This window comes from Rhinoraja longicauda, chromosome 13 (genome assembly GCF_053455715.1).
Source record: "Rhinoraja longicauda isolate Sanriku21f chromosome 13, sRhiLon1.1, whole genome shotgun sequence".
Classification (NCBI taxonomy): Eukaryota; Metazoa; Chordata; class Chondrichthyes; order Rajiformes; family Arhynchobatidae; genus Rhinoraja; species Rhinoraja longicauda.
Window position 1 is genome coordinate 36695573 of NC_135965.1, and position 18961 is coordinate 36714533.

The 18961-nt window shown below is 39.7% G+C and overlaps 1 protein-coding gene across 6 annotated transcripts in view; it reads right to left on the reverse strand.

Annotated features, from left to right (window-relative positions):
• Positions 1-18961, reverse strand: part of LOC144599643 (GRB10-interacting GYF protein 2-like) — a 103675-nt gene that overhangs the window by 46114 nt on the left and 38600 nt on the right. For 3 of the 6 annotated variants that reach the window (XM_078410792.1, XM_078410790.1, XM_078410795.1), the window contains 5 exons: positions 13365-13577; positions 10195-10394; positions 4247-4388; positions 3068-3223; positions 1264-1436 (listed from right to left, as the gene is read on the reverse strand). In XM_078410792.1, coding sequence (XP_078266918.1) covers positions 1264-1436; positions 3068-3223; positions 4247-4388; positions 10195-10394; positions 13365-13577 — 884 coding nt within the window. The remainder of the gene's footprint in view (positions 1-1263; positions 1437-3067; positions 3224-4246; positions 4389-10194; positions 10395-13364; positions 13578-18961) is intronic. The other 3 variants (XM_078410794.1, XM_078410793.1, XM_078410791.1) reach the window with 2 other exon arrangements.

The following is an 18961-nucleotide window of genomic DNA, read 5'->3' on the forward strand; positions in this document are numbered from 1 at the left end:
ACCCTAAATTGATATAACTATTTCCATTTCCTCAAATTTGGACTGCCCAAACTATAATTACCAAATCTTTCATAAAACCCAATTTTCCTTCCACTGAGTCAGTCTGAAGAAACGTCCCAACCAGAAACATTGCCTAGCCACGTTCTCGAGAGATGCTGCCTGACTCGCTGTATTACTCCAGGACCTCTTATCTTCTTTTAGAATTAACAATGAGCCTGTTGACAATCATTGACTCATGGGGTAGTGCAGGAATCAGTGTTAAATTAATGTGCAACAATATTACCAATGTAATATAATGCGCAAAAGCTCTTTTTTTTTTTAACAGTGTGATCTTGGGAAACCTAGATGTTCAAATGGATCCTAGTAGCCTCGTAAACAAGTTACTGAAAGCTAACATGCAAGTCCAGCAGGTAATTTGGAAAGGCAAATGTTGGGATAACTTTCATCTGAATATTTGAGTAAAAGAATAACAATTACATAGTGCCTTGGCAAGACAATAACTGAAGAGAAGTGTGCAAGTTTGCACTCCTTACCTAATAAAGGTTTGTTTGCTACAGAAGTGCAGTTAAGATTCACCTGACATGTTTCTAGAATGATGGATATGTCACAAAGAGACACTGAGTAGACAAAGAGACAGAGTAGACACTGAGTGGTCTGAAGAAGGGTCTCGACCCAAAATGTCACCCATTCCTTCTCTCCAGAGATGCTGCCCGAGTCACTCCAGCATTTTGTGTCTATCACTGAGTAGACAAGGTCTCTATTCTCTTCAGTTTTGAACAAAAGAGGATATCAGTGCAATGTACAAAGGTTTTACGAGGGCTCGAGAGGTTAAATGCAGGAGGATGTTTCTCCTGGCTAAGAAGTTTAGAACTAGAGATCATGTTCTGAAAGGAGCCAAGCATTTGGGACTAAAACGAACAGAAATTTCTTCAGAAGTGCTGGAGGCTTAGTAATTCACTACTTTTATAAATACAATATATTATGGGTTTGGCTGTCAAAGCAATCGAGGAAAATGGGAATAGGGCTGGAAAATGGTTTCAAAGGTAGAAAACAATGACCTTGCTAAATGGCAAAGCAGGCTTGAGGGATTCACTGGACTACTCTTGCTCATATTTCTCATGTTGTGTGTGCCAATGATTTAGCGCATGGAAATAAGCAACTTCTCATTTACGAAATGGAAAATAAATAAAAAGAATCAAATTTTAACATAGATTATGGGAAGAGGGTAAATAATTCAGATTTATTGTCCCCAATATCAAGTACCTGCTCAAGATGTTTAAGCCCTTCATCATCATCATTGTCCTGAGGTATGCTCCGGTTTGCAAGGGTTGGAGTTGTAGATGAGGGAGACATTGAAGATATTTCAGCAGCAGTATGAGAGCCATTACTAGGCCGAGCTGGAGATTTCTGGTTTGAAGAATGTGATCGTTCCGTCACTGGAACATAAATGCATACAAGTCGCAGATTAAATTATGCAACCCCTCAAAATAACCAATATACTGTAACCAATATACTACAATACTCTTTTACATCTCTTGGCAAACATCGCTAGAGGACAAGCAGCATAAATTGAAAACATATGGGTCAAAATATGTAAAAATGGAAGGAAAAAAGATCTCAGAATATAAGTAATTCTTGGACTGATCAGCCAAATTTGGATTTCTACAATACCCTTCCTAACTTATTCTTTCTCCAAAGCCTTGCCTTTTTTTTCCTTCAAGTTATTTGTCTAATTCCCTTTTGAAGTTCACTGCTGAATCTGCTTCCATCATCCTAGCAGCAATGTGTTTCAGGGTTTGTGCAAAAGACAATTCTCATCTCATGTCTTGCATTTTTGCCATTTAGATTAAATTAGGTTTGTACTGGTTTGCAAAAAGATTATTTCAAGGTTTCAATACAACTTACTATGATATTGGGTCTACTGGTATGCCAATGAATGGGAAATTATATTAAAAAATGCTTTTTCCATTTGGCAAAACAAAAACTAAGTTTTAAATTAGAAAGTTTACTTTCATTTTAATTGTTACATTATATCCCATAAGTTAAACACAACCAATGTTAGCATTCAGCATATTCAAAGGTTGATTATCAAAGAACAAGATGCTGGAGACCACCAGAATTGACACAGATCCAAAACATTATACCACTAAGTTTCATTATTTTTTTACAACAATAATCAAGTGTTCACTCATGAACAAAAGAAACAATTGTGAGAAATTATACCAGAATGTGTCCTTTTGATGAAAGTGTCTATTCTAAAACATTATTCATCATTAATTCCACAAATTCTCATGCTACTCAATGCATAAGAAACCGTTCACAATTCTGAATAGTCTGAGTCCAACCAGGCACAGCTGATATGTTGTTTAAAACTAGATATGAAAAAAATTGAAAGGAATCTAGGATGGAGTGGCAAATAAGACATATGAAAAGGAATTCTCATGCTTAAGTAGCTATCATCTGCCTGCAAAGAGTTAGACGTTATGACAATAGTATGGAATAGATAAATGAAATGAAAAGGTAACGCAAAAATATTGAACGGAAGATAATGTGAAGAATCTTATGAAATGCATACAAAAATACTCTAATGTCAAACTGGTTTATGATGGCATATGTGGAAGTAAAATCTTAGTATCAATCATAAATCTATTTCATTCAGAACTAAAAATATATCCATGGCATTTATTAATTTGAAAAATACATCCCAGGTTTCTAATATAAAATTAAATGACACTATGAATGATAGATAGTTTATGTTTATGATGAGTTTTAAAAAGGACCAACTCAGAACAACATCCTTCCTGGCATGTGTAGGAAGGAACATCAGAGATAGTCTGCAAAATGACATTCCCTTCCTGACAGGTCAGGATTCCATTGTAGTACTTTGACATCACGAGTAGCTCTTGAAATACAGAATGCTACTCACATATTCATTACAAAGAGAGAGAAAAAAGACATTTCATTTGTACATCGTCTCTTTTATTCCAATTTCTTTAGGGACAAAATGCTCAGATGAACACAATGTAGGTGCTTTCTAATGCTTTGTGTATTTCAGATACATTCATACCTTTACTGGTAGATCTGCTTTGTTGTGGATCCTCACTCTTTTCTGATTTGTGTTCTTCCTTTTGGGGTGAGCTGGAAGCCTTCGGTATCTGTGGTACCAAACGAGTGGGTGAAGTTGCACAGGGAATGTCTTTGGACTCTGCCATCTTGTATGTTTCTGTAAAATTATAAATAATGACCAATTCAAGGCTCTTAAATCAACAGTAAACAGTTTCAATTCAGCAAGAAATTTCATGAACATGGTTCTGCTTACAAATGGCACTTTCCTGCACCAGGAATACTCCAAAGATAATTTACATGCAACCTCCCAATATCACTACACTTTTATGCAGCTTATGAGAGTCCAATAGGTCAAGAGACACAGATGAATGAGACACAGATGAACTTCTTTTACTGGGAGAAATGAATATTACTTAGTCAGAATTCTCCACCTTTCAATATAATTTGAGATCAACATCAATAATTTCTCAGGATTTCAAAGCTTCTTTGACATACAGATATGGAAAATCTGGTTTCAATACAGTCTGTGGCAAGTTATCTTTTGTTAAACTGGCATGGAAAAAAAAAACCCCCAGAGAAAGCCCCGCAAGAAGTATGCATGTACAGTTTTTGTTAATAGGTTAAATCAGCCTAATTGCAGTATGAACATTACTCTGGCTAGGCCACCTTTGAAAATATCCTCAGAGCAAGATAAAGATAGCATTATCTTTGAGAAGGGCGTACAAGGAGAATGGGTATAATAGAAAACACACATGAACATTTTAAAAATCATTTGGGTCATACATATTCATTCTGTAGCTGAAATTATTAGTCAGCTTAGTTAAAGATCGAGGAGACACAAGAGATTGCAGATGTTGGAATCTTGAGCATAAAAACAAACTGTTGGTGGAACTCAACAGGTTAGGCAGCATTTGTGAGGGGAAATGAAGACAACATTTTTGGTTGGGATCTTTCTTCAGTTTGAAGAAGGATTCCAACTTGAGCGGCGTCTGTCCATTTCCTTCCACATATGCTACCTGGCCTGTTGACTTCCTGCAGCACTTTGTTTTTTTGCTAAAGATTTCACTACTCCAGCTAAAAATGCAAGATATACTTGTTCAAAAGTATATCAGTTTCTGTTTAGTTAGATTTGCATTTATAATGTTAAATTCTTTTGGAAGAACAACAATTGATAATGTACCTTCGTTACTCCCATTTTTGGTGTTCTTGTCAGGTTCCTTAGCTTCTTTTTCACTTTCCTCCGAGTATGATCTTTCTTCCCCATCCTCGATCTGCTTAAAATCTAATTCCTGTTCCTCTGGAATAGGTTCTTTGGGCGTCTTCTACATAGCAGTAAAATATACAGAATATATAGTTAAAAACTTGTTAATTAAAATATTAATAAAACAAATTAAGGTCATTACATTTTGACAGAATTATATTAATACTCTGAACATTCTCACTTGGTATTAATTTTGATTCAGTGGCAGAACTAACCTATAGGTAAGGAAGTTCAAATCTTACGTAAAAGTTATGCACCTACTCCAGACACAAAGCAACGCAAGATAATTTTGGATGTTGTTTTTCAGGTGAAATATTAATCAAGGGACCACCTGCTATCACAAGTGAATTCAAATTCAATAGAGCCAACTCAAAATTATGCCCAACTTTTCTCACAACTAGTAGATTGATGCAAAGCTGCAATTCTTATCTAGTGTGGAATTTCAATATGCAATTTCAATCTCACACTAATAGTCATAACCCTCACCTACCAACTGAATTGGCCAGCAAATCTCACACATATCACACTATTTTTAATATTCCAAATATGGTCCTTGACCATTTCCCATCCACTGTCTACTTTTCCAGAATCCATACAGTCCAGAGGACTTAAGAGGCATAGTCATTCAGCATGGAAAAGGGCCCTTTGGCTCTACTCATACACGATGACCAATGTTCCCCATCCAAGTTGGTCCCATTCGCCTATGACAGGTCCAGATCCATCTCAACCTTTCTTACCATGTACCTTTTTCCAAATGTCTTTTAACTGCACAAAAGGACACAAGGTGCTGAAGTAACTCAGCAGGCCAGGCAGCATCGCTGGAGAACATAAAAGGGTGACTTTTCAGGACAAACATCGCTATCCATGTTCTCCAGAGATACAACCTGACCCACTGAGTAAGTCCACCACTTTGTGTCCATCTGTGCAATAACCAACATCTGCAGTCCTTTGTTTCTACACTGTCTTTTAACTGTTGTTATTATACTTGGCTCAACTACTTCCTCTGACAGCTTGCTCCATATACCCACCACCATCAATGTGCAAAAGTTGACCCTCAGGTTCCTATTAAAACTTTACCATCTCACCTTGAACCTATGTCTGGTTCCTGATGTCCCCTATTCTTGATAAAAAACATATTATTCATCCAGTGGGATTAGTGAAGATTACAGTAAAGAAATAGTGGGATTTGAGAGGTGGTTGATAAGCCAAGTCAACCAAGACTCCTGTAGGAATTGCAGTCAAAGCCCCAAGCCTGTGCAAATAATTTCTCAAAGAATTTGCACTCATTGCAAGGTCATATGACGCTTTTCCGTCAGGATAGTTTGTCTGTTTGTTTCTATGTTAATTGTTTTTGTAAAGCGCTTTGAGCATGTGATAAGGCGCTATATAAAATAAATGGATTATTATTATTATTATTATATAAGGCAATAATATCACCAAGTACAAGGCATAATCCTCATTCAAGATTGAGCCTATGAGTGCCAAGTAGCATTTAGGTCTCACAAGTGCCAGACAACTCTGCAACAACAGCACCAAAATGTCTTTCACTGACATTGTTATGTTCGCACAAATCCCTAACCAACCTCCTTGGATGGGGGCAGTCTGGAGGATACATTGATCAGAACAAACCAGAAACTTAACCAGCCAATTAAATACCACAAGACCCAAGCACAAAGCAGGAAGCACACAGTGTTCCATAAGGAGTGACTTGATTTGTCTTTTTGCATTAATAAGGTACGAATCAAATAATGGTCAACTTGTCCAGGTGAGTTTAGCTCTCACACTGAAAAAGCATACCATACAAGGAGCCTCTTTTAAAGCCTTGTCTCAGTAAGGTATGTAATCAAAGCCTCTTCCAGAGATAGATTGAATCTCTGCTGACACTTCAGTACAGTACAAGTCTGTGGTTTCACACCCTGTTCCCCTATTCAAAAATCAGAGCATAAAAACAGGATCTTTGGCCCAACGTCAAACATCCATTTTACACAAATCTTAAGCTTATCATAGTCATATAGTACGGAAACAGGACCTTTGGCCCCACTTGCCCATGCCAGCCAAAATGCCCAATGTACACCACTGCCACCTGCCCGTGTTTAGCCCATATCTCTTCAGGGCTTTTGATACATTGGCCTTCATCAATGCCAATTTAGAGAGATATGGGCTAAACACGGGCAGGTGGCAGTGGTGTACCTGTTCAAATATCTTTTAAATAATGTTATAGTACCAGCCTCATCTACCTCAACTGACGGTTCACTCTATATACCCACCCCCGCTGTGTAAAAATGTTGTGCCTCAGGTCCCTATTAAATCTTTCCCTTCTTGCCTAAACCTGCATCCTCTAGTTTTTGATTCCCCCACTCTGAGCTGTGTATTCTGTGACTGTGTATTCACCCTATCCATTCACATGTAATTTTATATACCTCTATAAAATGTTATATACCTCATACCCCGCAGCCTCTCGCACTCCAAGAAATAAATAGCCTGTCATACATCTCCTTACAGTTCAGGCCTTCAAGTCCTGGCAACATCTTGGCAATAAATCTTCTCTGCATCCTTCCCAGTTTAGCAACATCCTTCCTATAGCAGGGTGACCAAAACCGAAAAGAATACTGCAAACCGGCCTCACCAACATCTTGTATAACTTTAACATAACATCCCAACTTCGATACTCAATACCCTGATTGATGAAGGCCAATGTACCAAAAGCCTTCTTGAAAACCCTACCTATCTGTGGCACCACTATGTACTTGCATTCCTAGACCCCTCTTCTCTACATCATTCCCCAGGTCCCTGCCATTCACTGTGAAGGTCCTGACCTCAAAGTCAAGTCAAAGTCAAAGTCAACTTTATTGTCAATTTCCAGTTAGTTTACACAGACAGAAAATCGAAATACCGTTTCCCACAATCCCGAGGAATAAAGTGCATTAAATTAAGTTAAAATTAAAAAGGCACAGCAAACAACAATCAATATAAAATATAGACCTGGTTTGGCTTCCCAAAATACAACACCTCACACTTAACTCTATTACACTCCATTAACCATTCCTCAACCCACTTGCTAAACTGATCAAGATCCTGAAGTGATTTTTGATAACAATCTTCATTATCTACAATACCGTCCACTTTAGTGTAATCTGCAAACCTATTAATCTGCCTTCTACATTCTCATCCAAATTTTTGATATAAATCACAAACAACAATGGGTCCAGCACCGTTCCTTGAGGCACACCATTAGTCACAGGCCTCAAGTCTGGAAAAAACTCACCACCATCACCCTTTGATTCCTTCCATAATGCTAATTCTCTATCCAGTTGGCTAGCTCTCCCTGGATCCCAGAGCAGCCTACCATTATCAAATTCCTTGCTGAAGCTCATATGAATGTCTCCGGCTTTGCTCTCATTGAACTTCTTAATTACTTCTTCAAAAAGCTCAAGATTTATAAGACACAATTTCCCCATATTCAAAACCATACTGTTTATCCCTAATCAGCCTGTCTATCCAAATGCATATATATCTTCACCCTCAGAACACTCTCCAGTAACTTGCCTACCACAGATGTTTGGCTCACTGGTTTATAGTTCCCAGGCATTTCCTTGCAGCCCTTCTTGAATAGAGACACAAAATTAGCCACCCTTTAGTCTTTCAGCACCTCACCTGTGTCTAATGATGATTCATATATTTCAGCCAGGCCATCTGCAATTTCTTCTCTAGTTTCCCACAGTGCCCTCAGATATATCTGATAAGCTCCAGGAGATATCTCTACCTTCATACACCCAAGGACGTCCAGCGCCTCCTCGAATATAAATGCTAGCATTTATTTCAAGACAGCAAGAATACAAAAATAGGGATGTAATGCCGAGGCTCTGTAAGGCACTGGTCAGGCCACATTTGGAATATTATGAGCAATTTTGGGCACCATATCTGAGGAAGTGCTGGCTCTGAAGAGGGTCCAGAGGAGGCTTACAAGAATAATCCAGAAATAAGTGTGTTAACATATGATCAGCATTTGACGGCACGAGGCCTGTATTCGCTGGGGTTTAGAAGGATGGGGGGGGGGGGGGCCTTATTGAAACTTACCTAATAGTGAAAGGCTTGGATAGAGTGGATATGGATAGGATGTTTCCACTAGTGGGAGAGTCTAGGATTAGAGGGCATAGCCTCAGAATAAAAAGAAGTTCCTTTAGGAAGGAGATGAGGAGGAATTTCATTAGTCGGAGGGTGGTGAATCTGTGGAATTCTTTGCCACAGAAGGCTGTGGATGCCAAGTCAATAGATATTTTTACAGCAGAGATAGATAGATTCGTGATTAGTATGTGTGTCAGAGGTTATGGGGAGATGGCAGGAGAATGGGGTTAGGAGGAAGAGATAAATCACCCTTGATTGAATGGCAGAGTAGACTTGATGTGCCGAATGGCCTAATTCTGCTCCTATCACCTGTGACCTTATGACTTTAATTACGGACTGTCCTCAATTCATCTCCATTAACTGGCTTAGTTCCTCAGTCTTCATGTCTTTATCCATGTTAAAATCAGATGAGAAAAATACCTATTGATTTTTCATTATCCTATTTTCCCCATTCTCATCAATGCCCCCTAGATTCAACCCCTTATCTAGACTTCAGAGGAAGTTTAGGGGCCAATTAACCTACCAACCCAAATGTCTTTGGCATGTGGGAAGCGACCAGGTCAGCTGGGGTAAACAAAAACAGTGATAAGGAGAACATGCAAATTTCACACAGAAATCACCAAAGTCGGGTTTGAATGCAGGTTTGAATATTGTGTGCAGTTTTGGTCTCCAAACTTGAGGAAGGACATTCTTGCTGTTGAGGGAGTGCAGTGTAGGTTCACGAGGTTAATTCCCGGAATGGAGGGACTGTCATACGTATGGAGTGACTGGGCTTGTATACTCTGGAATTTAGAAGGATGAGAGGGGATCTTATTGAAACATACAAGATTATTAAGGGATTGGACATGCTGGAGGCAGCAAACATGTTCCCAATGTTGGGGGAGTCCCGAACCAGGGGCCACAGTTTAAGAATAAGGGGTAGGCCATTTAGAATGGAGATGGAGGAAAAACTTTTTGACTCAGAGAGTTGTGAAGCTATGGAATTCTCTGCCTCATAAGGCAGTGGAGGCCAATTCTCTGGATGCTTTCAAGAGAGAGTTAGAGCTCTTAATGATAGGTGAGTCAAGGGATATGGGGAGAAGCAGGAATGGGGTACTGATTATGTATGATCAGCCATGATCACAGTGAATGGAGGTGCTGGCTTGAAGGGCCGAATGGCCTACTCCTGCACCTATTGTCTATTGAATCTGAGTCCCAAAAACATAGCATGGTAACAGCTCAACTAGCTGCGCCACTTGTTCATGTGGGCAGTAAATCACATGACACCATTACAAGAACGTTTCCCGAGGCTTTAGCTAAAATTTAGCTTCAAATTACATCAAGCTTCTGAACAGTCCTTCCATAAACTAGGGTATGGTTGATTCACCTCTTCCAACTTTCTACCTGACAACATCCATCAACTTTTATCTCAAAATTCAACTCATATACATCAGTGCACCATTAGTATTTTGTTTTGGAACAAGCTTTTCGGAATCTTTCTGAATTAGCTCCAAATCATTTAATTACATAGAAAAATTGCAAATTTATACAAAAAGTGCCTTAATCACTGCACAAAGTAAGTAGTAATGTGGAAGTATTATTTATTCACATTTAATGTGTAATCCAGGCATTATGATAGAGGTTTCAATCAGAATGGCATTATATGAAAGCTAACAGAATGCTAATCCAGATACTCACACGTAACATTTCCTGTCACTCTAGAAAATTCAAAGTTAAAGTGTTTTCAATTAACAATTCCCCACCTTTAAGGACAGAAATGCGCCTGAAGAATCAAATGTCCCCATCTCTTCCTCTGCATCCTCAAGACACCATTCTGGCAAACTGTCCTTTTCATCATCCATACTACTGCTACAAGTGCGCACTCGTCTATAACTTCGTTCATCATCTCGATCTCGATAATCAAATTCAAACCGTCTCCTGCGCTCCATAGCTTCCCTCCAACCTGCAGAACAAGCCCATCTGTTAAAAAGTTTGAACACAAATTAATGCTAAAACAATTTAATTCTCAAAACGTCTAAGTGGTAACAAAAAAGCTAAAATTTTCAAATTACGAATTTTAAAAGACATTTGGACAGATATATGGATAAGAAGGGTTTGAAGGCTATGGACCAAATGCAAGTGAACGCAGACAATTACTAGCCCAGTATGCCAACTTGATCAGCATTGACAATACAAGGTGGGCAGAAGGGCCTGTTTCCGTGTTGTACAGCTCTGATGGGTAATTAATCTCAACAGACTGGGGTTTAGTACCTTAATTAGAATGGCATTTCTGACCAAAAGTAATTTCTGATTTGCGCTGATAATTTAGGGGTATACTAAGTTTTGAGAGGAGAGAATCAAACCTGTAGAGCATATTAATCTAATAATTTAAGTTTACAATAGACATGCAATGGATTTCAAAATAGGTTAGTGAATGGTCAGTGTCACTCATGTCATTGCTTTAACTATTTCCACATTTATTTTTTCCCTAGTTATTTACAAATATCTTTACTGCAGTCAACAGTTTAGTTTAGAGATACCAAGTATACAAACACAAGCCAATTAACCTGCAAACATGTACGTCTTTGGAGTGTGGGAGGAAACCGAAGATCTTGGAGAAAACCCACGCGGTCACGGGGAGAACGTACAAACTCCATATAGACAGCCCCCGTTGTCGGGATCAAACCCGGGTCACTGGCGCTGCAAGCGCTGTAAGACAGCAACTCTACCTCTGCGCCACCGTTCTTAAGAAGAATCCTGCCAAATCTCTCTTTTCTCATTGTAACCTGAAGGTTGCTCAACATAAAAATGATGGCTAATTTCAGAATGTCATGTTCACCAAATACCACTATGGGAATGTCATACATATCTCAACTTAAAAAGCTGAATTTACTGATGCAATACATTGCAATCTTTCAAATTCATATATTTACAATTCTGAAGACTCCAGAAATTGAAATATGAAAATTATTACAAAATATTTTGAAATACTCAATGTGGTGGGCAGTAATGAATGAATTAAAACCCAATTTATTTTGCATAAAAAAGCACCACACTGTCAAGGTATTTTACAGTGAGAATATTTCAATATTTGAAATTTATCATTTCAGTCCTCCGGAAATTATGTTGGAATAGGCTGTGAAATAACTCACCCTTTGTAGAAGTGACTGACAGCAAAGTTTGGATTTGTGTTTAACTATGTATATGTGAACTTCAAAGATGCTGCTCGCTTCACAGTATAATGAATTCTAACAAGTTGGAGCTGAGCAGCCATGACAAAACAGCACCATCTGTAGGTACAATTCCAGTAAAGCACTGCAACTGCTTGAAAACCTGTAGTATAGGTAGTTCTGCTATAATGCGATTCCTAAGAAACCAAGCGTCATAGAATATTGCAAAATATTGCAGAATATAACAAAACAAGTGTCAATGAGGAAATGACAGTCAGGGGCAAGAAGGTTAGCTGGGGGCTAGAGAGTTTCAATCACACAATGGCAAAGTTATTTTTCCTGTAAGATTTTCAAAAACAGCTATAAGTTTATTGTTGTTACGGTAAGCTAAAAATACTAAAGACTGTATGCAACATTGTTCAATAGAGCATCATCGGGCAAGTATCAATAGAAGTGATTGTTGTCAATGTCAATAGTCCCCTGTGATGAAACCAAGACTGCATTTTTTGGAGATAAGTGTCTAATTATTGGGGGAAGTTACATGGAAACTTTACCCAGACTGTTCTTTTCTGAGATTGTTTTATTCTCTCGTTCCAAAGCAATTTTAAGTAGTCCCCTAGCTTCTGAGCAAAATTGTGTTATACCTGATTTGGCCAGCATAATACATACATTATTCCCCAATTCATCAAACGCGTTATTTCTAATTAGTGTTACGTAAACACACATTATAGTAGTAGTAACAGTATAATAAATCCGAAGCTTCAAATTGTGGGGTACTTGAGAGTTTTGAAATAAAACATCTTGCCCGGGTTACTCGAAAACCAAGCTTCACTGTAACACGGAATAAACTGGATTTGCTTCATTTACTAATAGCAGTATTAAAACAAAAAATTTAAAAAGTGGTTAAGTGGATTTTTGTGAAAAGTGTGTGGGCATTCCTTGAAAATGTAAGGGAGATGCATATCTGGTTTCTGGGTTGGATATCTGGGTTTGGAGCTCACTTTAAATGCAATGGCTGATGACCATGAACATCGCAAAAATTCCCACGCTTACCTGACTGTCAAACTGTCGCCTCCAATCTACCTGTCAAATGTCCTGACGGTAAATAAATTGGTTAAACACAAGCATTTTATGGTATTTTGAAATGACTTTACTTATTTTAATATTATGTGCTTCTAAATGCATCCAAGAGAACCTATCAAACCTGGGGACAGCACGCGACAGTGCCCGCAATAAGCAACGATACCTGACGACAAGCCAGCTGTCACCGAGAAATTTCAAACCGGATGATTTCTCAGCAACGCGCCGAGATCCACTAAGATTTTTGGAAGACTCCTCACGATCATGTCCGCGACACCCGGCGAACTGTCGGCGACAGTCTAGTCGCCTAAAGTGGGACAGGCCCTTTATTAACCTTCTTGCAATGAGCATAAAACAAGCTGAATGCAACAGATTAGTAGAATGGGGTATAATTTTTATCAGCTTCCTTTAAATATTATTAACTCAGTTTATTATTATCAGTCTGGATTTAATGATAAAGTGGCTTTACAGCCTAGCCAACTATGTTCACTGTTCTAGTTATTGTTAGTTAAAAGTTCACCGATTTTAGACGAGCTTTAAATTTATTGCATTATTCATAAAAATATGCAGTTTTCTTTGTGCCACGAATTTACTTTCACTCTTTCCACACCAACAGACCGACATTAAGCCAAATTTTCATCATGTATCCACTGTAACATGACAGACAGCAGCCAAACCTTTACCATTATCAGGCCAAGAAACGTGTTCAGCTCTCACACCTGGACTATGAGGTTGCCATCTATCACCTTCTCGACGAGGCCCTGCTAAACGCCAACCTCCATCATCATCCTCACCATTCTGTTCATCTCTGCAAACCCGCCAGTTCTCACTCTCAGAACGAATAAATTCGTGTTTTCTTGTAGTTGATGTTCCCATTTCTTCAAAAGTCGGTCTCACTATATAAGAAAAATAATTTTAGTCTATTAAAATACAAAAATGGATGGAACTCTGTAATCTTCATAAGATGCAAACTATACAATATTGAGCAATGCGAATGCATTCTACCCAATATAGGATTTCAAAAATAAATTGGAATCAATTTCCTTAATGCACGTTGATTAAAGCAAAGATTGGTATGCAACTCCAGAATACAAGTCTTGTAGCACCAACTTAACCATTCCTAATAATTACTAGAAACTACTTAGGAGCATTGGATAAGTGTGACACACATTGCAGGCTTAAATTCAGATGACACATGAACAATTGCTATCCTTCTGGAAGATTTGTACACTGATTATCTAACATGCCAACAGCATCTACAATGCATTTGAGGGGCATAGGGAGAGGGCAGGTTATTTTCAACCCAAGAATAGATACTAGATGAAAAATTCTCTCTTTAGAGTCAACAAACAATTTTAAAATGTATTAATTTTCATACTGTGTTAGGATACTTAAAATAATGTACACCCTCTGGTTGCCACGCAGCAAATATCTTTTGTGAAATGTTTACAGGAAAGAAAACAACTGAAGGGAATAGAGAAATCGATATGAGTAGACATGACTGTAGGAAAAATAAGGTGCATCACTCCTGTATGGGAGATTCAAAAGTGATTAACTAACGCAAGGCTCTACCAACCCATTTCATATTTATCCAAACCAGTGGAATCAATTTATATGCTCTGCATTTGAATTCAAAACTAATCTTGATAAACAGAATTTCAGTAAGCCATGGAAAAAGCAGCATTGATTTATTTTCATTTGAATCATAAATCACTTAAAAAATACACTGAGATGGCCGAGTCATATCAACATACCAATAAAACCAAGACTGACAAGGCAGATTGATGTTTAGCTAGACACAGTGCAGGAAACAAGGTTTCAGATACATGGGCCATTGGAACCAGTTCTGAGCAGGAGGAATCTGCTAAAGCTGATCGGAGTTGGACAATGACCACATGGGATGGTTCACTAGTGTACCTGATAGTGGGATTTATGCAAGTCGACAGCACAATGATGTAGGAGTAAGCTACAGTAAAGCGAGAGCAGTCACTTGGACTACAGCAGGAAGTGGTAGAGATTTCGGTGGAAGTGCCCATCTGAACATTGAGAAAGGCATAAAATGGATCACATGTATATAAATGCACAAAGTTCACTGAACAAGATGAACTGCAAGAGGAATTAAGTCATTGGAATATGCGGCAGAGGCAGTATTTAAATTGTGGCTCAATTAAATGGGACTCGGCACTTTATAAACAAAGATAAAAGGTTTTGTGAAAAGTGAAATGTGAAGGCCTGGCAGTATAGTTTAAGAAAGTCTGCGAGAAAGAGGGCATCATTTAAGAAATAAATATAGAATACACGATTGGGAGTCATGAAGCAAGAAATGTTATCACACTGTTGTAGACCAGAAATAACAGCAGAGTGATAGACGAGGGCGGGAAAATTTCAGTTACATACAAAAATGATAGAGTGTTCCGAAGAAACCTTGCCTTATAGAAAATACTTTATACAAATAACTGTCAAGCAAAAAAGGGCTAGTGTTTCAGACTCGCAATAACAAACATTTTATCCCTGAATGATTTTCAACAAAAAATCTTTTGAATAAAGGTTGAACACTGATCTTCCAGCACTGTCAGTTCCAAACCCTTTCTGGATTAACCATTTTTCCGGACCAACAGTGGTCACTTGATAATGAAATAACAACCCACCCCTGGCCCACTAATAACACCCCCCCTCCTGTATCTGTAAAGCACCATAGATTGCAAGAAACTTAAATAAACAAATATAAAATGTAAACTGAATGTGAATGAAATGACTTGCTGACCTATCCCTGGCTCCCACCATCTCTCCGGCCATTTAGAGGCCTTGCTTCCGACCCTACTCTCGACTCACAAGGTGCACCAGTGAACGTTTCTTTACCCACCTCATGGTCCTGGGACATGGCTGCTGTTGCAGCTCACATTGTAGCCCCTGGGGGCAGCACTTTCTCCGGACCGCCGCCACCGACAGAACACTCTCAGTCACTGTGGGGCTCTTTCCCCTCCCCTCCCAACTGCTGCTTCTTGTTATTGGTGGTGGCTTTGTCTGCTCCACGCTCCACTACCACCGTCTGCTTCTCCTGTCGTTCTGTCCAGTTGGCCTCGACCCCCCTCCTCCTCTCTTGGAGTCGGCGACATACTCCACCTTGGAAGTGACAGCAGGTGAGAAGGGAGGGAGCCCCACTGTGACCAAGCGCGTCCTGACATTGACAACAGCCTGTAAAAAGTATGTCCTGTGGGGGGCTACAACGTGAGCCGCAACAACAGCCGTGTGAACTGGTGAAGAAGGGCTCGCTGTTACAGACCAGCGGCATCGGCGCCTAGTTTTAAAGTGAAACACAATGTGCTGGAGTAACTTATTCGGCAATAACAGACACCACTCCCTCCGCTGTGGTCTATTATAACAAGAGTTTACTGTAAATGGACCATAGCGGAGAGAGTGGTATTCGCTGGATGAGGTGGGATGGCATTGAGAGGAGGAAGATCACATGCAATGAGCTGTGGAACATGGAGTCAAGTATGTTGAGCTTTATTATCAGAGCCACATATGACGTCCTTCCCTCTCCCACAAACCTAAATCTTTGGCTGGGAGAGGATCCAGCCTGCCCCCTGTATGCAGTTCCAGCAAACCTCAAGCACATCCTGGTCGGTTGTAAGACCAGCCTAACACAAGGCAGATACACCTGGCGACACAACCAGGTGCTGAGGTGTTTGGCAGCTGCACTCGAGTGCAAGAGAGTTACCACCAACGCCATGCCTATCAATGCCCAGCTAACATTCCCGCAAATCCCATCGTTCATCCAGGAAGGAGAGAAACAGAAGACTACCACCTCGCCTCTCAACTCATGCCCACTGAGCGCAGCCAGAGACTGGGAAATGCGGGTTGACCTAGGCCAGAGGCTTTCCTTCCCAGTTGAAATCGCAGCTACCAACCTGCGACCAGACCTCGTCCTCTGGTCCAACTCCCGTCAGCGTGTTTTCATCATTGAGCTGACGGTGCCCTGTGAGGAGGCTGTGGACGAGGCATTTGAAAGGAAAAGGCTGAGATATTCCAACCTTGCAGTAGAGGCAGAGGAGCGAGGTTGGAGTGTAAGAGTGCGTCCAGTGGAGGTGGGGTGCAGGGGCTTTGTAGCCAGTTCCACTGCAAGGCTCCTGAGGGAAGTTGGAGTCAGAGGGCAGGCCCAAAGGAGGGCAATCAAAGAACTTGCAAATGCCGCCGAATGGAGCAGTCACTGGCTGTGGCTGAAAAGAAAAGATACTGTCTGGGCTGCCACGTGACCATCTAGAGGCTAACCATAAGACACACACCCAGGTCTGATCACCCTGCGGTGGGCCTGCCTCGACTGACGGTGTCTTGTGATAAAAGGCTGAAACACCCAGTGACGTTGAGGTACACAACTGAAGATGTGTCTGAATGGTAGCAACATTACCTAGTGGTCACCCCCAAGAACAACACCAGTCAATTGTAGTGTAAACCTTGGGGATTGTGACATCTAGTCCTACTAATCAAGCTAACGACTGCAAAGGATGGATAATAGGCAAAAGGACACAAAGTGCTAAAGTAATTCAGCAGGTCAGGATCTCTGAAGAACTTGGGTAGGTGACATTGGAACCCTTCCACAGACTGATTCAGTTGACTGAATTACTCCATTTCACCTAAAAGCTAGACGCTGATGCCACTGGTCTGCACCAACGAGCCCTTCTTCACCAGTTCACACGGCTGTGCGATTTCTCAGGAATTTTAAACTACAACTCGATACTTGATAAGGTGGGATATTTCTCCGTGGAGGAAAGAGTCTTCAGAGACATAGATGTACAAGATCATAGAGGTTTTAGAGTGATTAAATAGAATCTGTTCCCATTAAAGGATAATTTCAGTACCAGGAAAGACTGATTCAAAGTTTAAGTAAAAGCCAGATAGGAGAGAAATTGGGAACATTTATTAAAATGGGACAGATGGTGCAAAAAGTATCAATCGGAACATGCAAAAAGAAACTGGATACGCACTTGAGGAATAAAACTTTTGTGGGTTTATGGCAAATGGATTGATTCACAAGAAGCAAATTTAGTCCATATTTTCTGCCATAATGATTCATATTATGTGATACATAGAAACATAGAAAATAGGTGCAGTAGTAGGCCAATCGGCCCTTCGAGCCTGCACCGCCATTCAATATGATCATGGCTGACCATCCAGCTCAGTAACCTGTACCTGCCTTCTCTCCATAGTAACCTGTACCTGCCTTCTGATCCTTTTAACCACAAGGGCCACATCTAACTCCCTCCTAAATATAGCCAATGAACTGGCCTCAACTACCTTCTGTGGCAGAGAAATGTTTTCTCATCTCGGTCCTAAAAGACTTCCCTTATCCTTAAGCTGTGACCCCTGGTTCTAGACTCCCCCAACATCGGGAACAATCTTCCCGCATCTAGCCTCTCCAACCCCTTAAGAATTTTATATGTTAATAAGTGCATCATGTTTATGTATAACAGGTTGCATTACTTTGGACGTGGCTTCCAAAGCTCTCTGCAACTAAACTTTTCTTCATAGAGTCTGGGTCTGTCGATGACAAAGTGACAGATGCATTGCCATGAATGGGAACCACTCAATTATTTTCGTTTCATTTGACGATAAGGATTGCACAAAGCAACTATTGAGTAAGCAAACCCGTTAACAATGAGGTGTCACTGATGGTTAGGGTTAGTTTTTGATAGTTGTGGATTCGTATTTCCTCAATTTATACAAATTTCAGTAAGATTTTCAAAATATCAAATTTTAAATTTAAATTTTTGTTTTTCCATTCCATCCTCCATTTTCCCCACTGCATGTTTCAGATTCTATTTTGCTTTCTGCAGCTATATGAAATGGACTTTTTTATAGATTTACTTGAAAATCGTTATATCCATTTCCTGTGTTGCGTCATATGCAATTTATATTTTTGGGGCACAACAGCTTTTCAGTTGAAGGACAAAGAATAACCAAGAGCAGGGGCAGTTAGATGGCCTGATGCAGCAAACTCTAACCCACTTCCCTAATCGATTCGACTGTCTTAATGCTGAACATGCTTGTGTTTTTAGTTTTGTGTTTGAAATGCTTGTGTTTTTAGATTTGATGTTAATATCTACTCAGAGTGCCCTAAACTGGAACCACAAGAATTTCTACTATAAATTATTAGGACTAAAGTACTGGGATCAAGAACTCAAATCCTCAATGAATGTTCAGCTAAGGACAGAAAACAAACATTTTACAGTTTTACCAAATGTTACATGCAAGACTTTCAGGTTTGTATTTTGGCAGTTCA